Below are 6843 nucleotides of genomic sequence, written 5' to 3' on the forward strand. Positions count from 1 at the left end.
TTTGTGTACCAGCAGACTCCTCCTTTTAAAATTTCTCCAATTGTTTTGTTTTCCGTTTGGCACCAAACCCAGCTGCTTGTCAGTAAGACCATGCTACATGCATTGCGGGTGAACTTTGAAAACTTCGGTCACACTACAAAGAATAAGATTTTTTGACTAGTGAAACTCTTAGCCGATCTGAGTACTAGGCTTGAAGCGGAAACCACCTCGGTGTGAATAGGCTGTATGACGTAAGTTGGATAGATCCAGTGGGAAGAGGATATAACAGTTTTTTTTTTAGATTATTTGTATATATATGGTTACTGATGGTATTTATTTACAGGTACTTATATCATTTTTTTTAACGTTCACCCCTATCATATTTTTAAGACTTTTTGTTGCAGTAATTCCTATTAAAGGAACCTTAGTAAAGCCATGTCAAGATTCAGTGGAGCCTTACAGCTCACCGATATAGATGACTTTATCACGCCGTCACAGGTTTAGTACTACATAATATTAGCATATAAGTACATATTTGCGAAGTATATGTAAATTTTAAAATATTTGAATACATAGATTTGCATTAAACCCTTGCAAACCGTGCTCATAGACAAGTTGACGTCGAGGACTGGAGCCAAAATCACCGTAAAGGGAGACAGCTATTTTGAGGAATCTGAGGTGGGTAGCTTTAAAGCTCTCCGGATTAGTCTTTCACAATCTGAAATCCTATTGCAGAGTGGTAACCAAAAACTTCAAAAAGTAGAAATCACTCTGCAAGACTGCCTGGCCTGCTCAGGGTGTATAACTTCCGCCGAAGGCGTTCTGATCAACCAGCAAAGCCTGGACGAGCTTCTCAAGGTCCTTTCTGAGAACTCAAAAAAAAAGGCGCGTGGGGAGTGCGATAATGTGCATACCATTGTGTTCACTGTGGCTACCCAGCCTTTACTGAGTTTAGCTCATCGATATCAGATGGGAGCGGAGGATGCTGCGCGCCATTTAACAGGATACTTCCGCAGTTTGGGAGCCGACTATGTTTTGTGCACCAAAGTGGCCGATGATCTAGCGCTGCTTGAGTGTCGTCAGGAATTTATGGAACGGTACCGCGAAAACAACTCCTCGACCATGCTCACCTCTTCTTGTCCGGGGTGGGTATGCTATGCGGAAAAGACTCATGGGAACTTCATACTGCCTTTCGTTGCCACCACCCGATCGCCGCAGCAAATAATGGGAGTGCTAGTGAAGCAATACTTAGCCGACAAGCTGAATATTCCTGGATCGCGCATCTACCATGTGACAGTGATGCCCTGCTACGATAAGAAGCTAGAGGCCTCTCGTGATGACTTCTTCAGCAAACTGAACAATGCGCAGGACGTGGACTGTGTAATCACATCAGGTAATGAGAGATAATCATAGCATTCGACCTGAAAATAATGTAACTTATATGCAGTTGAGGTTGAACAGATGTTGACCAAGCACCAGCGAGTACTGGCGGAATACGACCCCGATGATCTGGACTGGCCCTGGTCTGAAATAAGACCAGAATTCATGGTGTGGGCCCACGAGGCGACCCTGTCTGGTGGTTACGCAGAACACATATTCAAGTTCGCTGCTCGAGAGCTCTTCAACGAGGAAACACCGGAAAAGCTTGAGTTCAAACAACTTAGAAATCGCGACTTTCGAGAAATAATTCTTGAAAAGAATGGCAAGGTCGTCTTAAAATTTGCTATTGCCAACGGCTTCCGGAACATACAAAACCTGGTTCAAAAACTGAAGCGTGGAAAAGGTGCACATTACCATTTTGTAGAGGTTATGGCATGTCCTTCAGGCTGTATTAACGGAGGTGCACAGGTACGACCCATAACCGGGCAGCATGTTCGCGAGCTTACCCAGCAACTAGAGGAAATGTACCAGAAGCTTCCACGATCCCAGCCCAAAAACGCTTTAACAAAACACATATACAACGATTTTCTGGACGGCTTTCAAACGGAAAAATCCTATAAACTGCTTCACACTAGTTACCATGATGTGACAACTCAGCTCAGTACATCTCTAAATATTAAGTGGTGAAAGTAAATTGCTCTGCATTACTTTCTGTTAAATTTACAGTCATAGCATATGTTAAGTTTTTAGGAATCAATATTATTTGTTTACATTGGTAGATTGATGAACTTTTTTGTGCGAGCTACAGTTTTCAGTCGGCTGAACTCCAACAATTAGGTCGGTGGCTGGAGTTCCTATTATAGCTATACTAATGATGGTCAAAAAAAAAAAAATATAAATTGATTATCTTTCGTTTTAATATTTTAAGTTAAAAAACTAACTGCTGCGCCGATCAGGTTGACTTTTTAATAAACCGTTAAAATAATGCCACTCTGCTTTTAAAATCTTTTTAATGCGAAGAAGAAACCACACATTAGTTTGAAGCGCAAAACACGATAAGAAAAATAATCATTAAATTACCCATTTTGACATTTTTTGTTATATGGTTTTACCATGTACAGTGACGAACTTGAGTGTTGGCACACTTAACATCTTGAACTTCAAGTGCTCTTTTTTACCTCTATAACGTTTTATAAAATTCAACAATTATTTCGAATAAATGGAATATTCAACAATCTAATTAATCTTGTTTCACTGAATTGTCTCTTAAACCTACATTTTGTAAGTTTATTATTATAAATATATTATTTTTGTATTATTATTTATAAATATATATGTATTATTTTCAGGACCAGGGTCAATTGTATACAAACATTTGTGAATAGGAGCCCTGATGCCGTTTTTATCGTTGGAAGTCTTTCATGGCGTTCTAAAGGACTTTAAACATGCAATGCACATATGACGATAAAAAGTTTCAAGTGACCAGGGAGGGGAAAGGATCACATAAAAGGATAATGACAACCCTAGACCTACTCAGAATTGTTCTAAGTTTAGGATAAGAAGGTTTTTGGCAAGGATATTTTCCCAGTAGCATTCCGAAAGGCCATGTCAAGTGCTAGGTACAAGATATTTGCAGCTAGAACAAACCAATGTTACGAACTCCATTTTTTTCGGTGGCAGTGCCGATAAATCATATGTTATCCCAGGGCGGAGTACCCCGAATGCCAAAGCTCGCAACATGAAACATTGATAACTACGATGTCTCACATCACCAAACTATCTGTCACCACTAAGAACCAAACATAAACAAAGGTATATGAATACAATTTGACGGAAAAATTGGTTAATTTTGGTGGCTATCGTTGACTTAGCCAAGCGCTCCCACCCAACCAACTCGGTCGGCCGAAGCCGCTCCATCTCCCCCACAGGGGCAACTCACTTACACATTTCGGGTTTTACAGACATAAATAAATACGGTGAGTATAATCATTTACATTTGTCCTCCTATTAACTGATCTACCTTTCCTCAGCTTTTAAGACCAAAACTTGGCCGCCGTCTTTGACTTTACGCGGACAAAGCTGAGAATTCGTTCCCTGGAAAGGGCTAAGGGCGCCGCGGAGTGTTATGCTCTACCAGTCATGTATTGGTAGAGCTGGCATGGAAACACGGCACACAAAGAGGCCGTCCATATACCACGTGGACAAATTGTAAGCCCTTTTTGAACCCCCCTCCCTCGTGGACAATCGTGGATTTTTAACTAACACCCCCCCCCCCCCCCCCCTATTTTTGACCACCTTTTTATTGACAATTTTTTTAAATTTAAATTTAAAAGTGGAATCACTGTGCACGGCAGTACACGTAGTGGCGAAGCGCGCAAGAGAGCGTTCGAAGACATCTACTATTTATATCCGCAGAATTGAAAATCTGCCATTATGGTCCGATCGTAAGGAGTGATACACCAATGGAAAGGTATTGCAAAAACTAAGAAGATTGCATACCAAGACTTTCAAAATACAGATTTGTTTCGGAGAAAAGGCGGTGAAAGTGTAAAAGTAAAAATTTAGAAAATTGGAGCTGCTGGATACGGTGGGGATAAAAGCCCCCGGCTGTTTAACTAGTTTCATTCTTACTGAGAATACGCTTCGAATGGCACCTCATTTATTCAAAACCCCCGTTCAAAAGAATTTCAAAAAACAAGATTTTCATCTTCCCAAAATGAAAATGTTTGTCCCTTTGTGGGTTTGTATGCATCCCATCTTAGTTTTAGGGTTTTGGAAACAATATGGGTGTATAAAGTAGCTTAAAATAGAAAACGTTTGTCTTACGACTTTTGGAAAAACCCGCCAGTTTAGCGGAAAATCAAAAAAAAAAAGGCTGATTTAAAATGCTTATAGTATCTAAACAACTAATGCTACAGAACTGAAAAGATAATTTAATTTGCTAAATACTCTTCATATAGTAAAATTGTCTGAATATAATGGATTTAGAGTTATGACAAAAAGTTATTTTTTTTAAACCACTTTTTGACTATTTCCTCAAAATTGAGTCGAACGATTTCCTTTTAAATTTCAAATCATGTAGCCCTTGAGATCTCTCAACTTTTTAAATAAAACACTTTGCCCTAACAAGTACCGTCTGGAAGATACTAAGCGATAAAAAGTGCAACTAGTTTCAGCTCCGTATACGAAATATTTCATACTTATTGGAATAAACAAGAAAAAACCAATTTGATGAAAAATATTCTATTAGATTTTTTCAAACGGAAAATCTGTTATGGTTTCAGGGTCCTTTACTTGCGTGAAGCCACTTTGGAAAAACCCGCTAGTTCGGCGGGAAATGTAAGAAACGGCAGATTTCTCTTGGAATCTGAAACTATACAGCCCTTGAGATTCCAAACTGGTGCTATTAATTGAAGCGATAAAACTTGTTATTAAAAAGTTTTATATTCATATTAGATGTTTTATTCTCATTAGAATGTGAATGTAAACAACCCATACCTTATTAGAATAAAGTTAAGCCGAAGTGGAACGTGAAAGTTTATTATAGACTTTATACATTTCTTAGAATTATATATTTATTTACTTAAAACTAATGAAAGAAAAACTTTTCTTACAACTCTTAGAAGAATTCTTAAAGGAACCATTTCAGAAATAAGCAATATTATGGATTTGTATGTTTTAGTATCCAAGCAAAAGGTGCATACAAATGTACATGTTCACGTCAAAAGGGCGTTTAATTTCAGGAGGCAGTGTCGAGCGGCAGTTTTATCCAGATGTCTACATCTCGGGCGCTCGCACTGCCGTCCGCTCTCCCTCTCCATCTCTCCCCTAAGTCTCCGCTCTGCTCTGGAGCGCTTAAGTTAAGTTAGGCTTAGGCAGTTCATGTTTCAAAGTGTACTAATAAACACCTACGCTCGTCGCGAAAAAACCCCAAAAGTACTCCCGTGTTTTTTGGGTACCATTCAGTCTTGGGGCTTCAACTATTTCCATCGATCAAGCCGCACCGCCCCAACATTTTGGTCCAGTCGAAGCCGGATTTCAAAATCTTTGGATTTTCCTCTCCTGGAGTTTTCTTTGATTTTGTCCCAGCAGGCTTGAACCGCTCCAGATAAGTTCCACTTACTATAATTGCCGGTCATACGCCAGTTTTTCGAACCCTATTTCGACTAACTTTCTGTATGATATATTGTCTAAATCCAAAAGTGATTAATCCGACGCAACGGCATTTAATATATGTATTTCGATTCCGTTACTTGTTCCCGACAATATTCCAGTTTCCTTTGCCCACAATTGTACACTTGAAACAATTCCAGAAGATATTTCAGTGCTACTATTCAACAAAAATATTTCTCAAATATATTTTCAATTCCAATTGTGTGTAAAATATAACTCAGCCACAGTAAAAAATTCCCGATCATAAAGATTGTCCTTAAGATTTGCACTCTTTATTTTATACTGTGTTCCTGCTGCATGTGTATATTTACAAAAACAATCTAATACAGTCCACTCGAACTACTTTTTTCTAATACAGTCCACTCCAACTACTTTTCTCGACCTACAAATACGGCTAAACTATTTCTAAAATTAAAAACAAAGTGACAATATCCACAAATTTACTCCAGCAAATCGTTTGCAATTTAGTTGTGCAGGTGACAAACAAACGCACCGACATACAAACATAAGCGAAGTCTTTCCAATTCCCGCAACGTTATTCCGCTATTCGCACCCCACATATGTACATATGTACAGTGTGCATACATACGTATATCGCCAGTGCACAGTGGGTCAAGAGCTCACAAAAAGTGTTCTTTTCAAACAAACAATATTAAAGTCCGTAATTCCTTACATAAGTCCGACATTCCGATATAATAAATATTTATTGCCTATCCGACAGTGTGACCGTATATATTTACAATCTTAATTGGTTCCTAAATTCCAATTTGATTCCAATCCGTTTCCTTACATCTGAATTAAAATTCTAAATTATTTAACGTCATGGCAACATCAGTAAAATCCGCTTTAACCCGATTTATGGCCACAGCTGACTGTCTGATCCACTTTGAGGCCACTGTGAACGCTCCAGGTGCTCCTACACCAACGTTATCCGCCTGTAACATCCGTCGCGATCACCTCAATTCCTTGTGGCAAACGGTAAAGGCAGCATACGACATATGCTCCGACAGCATTATATCTGCAGGCGAGAGCGCCGCAGACACAAAATCCATACTAAAGTCCACGTATTACCAAACGTACTCCACTTACGAAATATTTGCCGCGCAGTTGATGGAACAAATCCAAAAAGGCTCCTCCCAAATACCTCAAGCTCCAGTAACTCCGTCCCGAAATTCCACGTCTTATGGCTGTCGGCTCCCTCCTATCGACACAGAGGTTTTCTCCGGCGACTATCTTCGCTGGCCGACTTTCCGGGACCTTTTCACGGCAATATACATAGACAATTCGAGTCTAACGCCCGTTGAAAAATTA

The 6843-nt window shown here is 39.4% G+C and overlaps 1 protein-coding gene and 1 long non-coding RNA gene across 3 annotated transcripts; both read left to right on the forward strand.

Moving 5' to 3' along the window:
* Window positions 1-297: 297 nt before the first annotated feature.
* Window positions 298-2344, forward strand: LOC119561812 (probable cytosolic Fe-S cluster assembly factor GE22682). 2 transcript variants are annotated; one of them, XM_037875290.1, is made up of 5 exons: window positions 298-322; window positions 384-477; window positions 556-657; window positions 715-1372; window positions 1427-2344. In XM_037875290.1, the coding sequence occupies exons 2-5, from the start codon at window positions 415-417 to the stop codon at window positions 2044-2046; spliced, it is 1443 nt and encodes a 480-aa protein (XP_037731218.1). In that variant the 5' UTR covers window positions 298-322; window positions 384-414; the 3' UTR covers window positions 2047-2344. The 2 variants fall into 2 exon arrangements, with proteins under 2 accessions (XP_037731218.1, XP_037731217.1); XM_037875289.1 differs by lacking the exon at window positions 298-322 and having other exon boundaries at window positions 331-477.
* A 785-nt stretch (window positions 2345-3129) lies between these two features.
* Window positions 3130-4165, forward strand: LOC119561814. Its single transcript, XR_005221459.1, has 3 exons — window positions 3130-3171; window positions 3231-3335; window positions 3390-4165. It is a non-coding gene; the product is annotated as an uncharacterized LOC119561814 (long non-coding RNA).
* The last annotated feature ends 2678 nt before the right edge of the window (window positions 4166-6843 follow it).

This window comes from Drosophila subpulchrella, unplaced genomic scaffold, assembly GCF_014743375.2.
Source record: "Drosophila subpulchrella strain 33 F10 #4 breed RU33 unplaced genomic scaffold, RU_Dsub_v1.1 Primary Assembly Seq370, whole genome shotgun sequence".
NCBI classification, from domain to species: domain Eukaryota; kingdom Metazoa; phylum Arthropoda; class Insecta; order Diptera; family Drosophilidae; genus Drosophila; species Drosophila subpulchrella.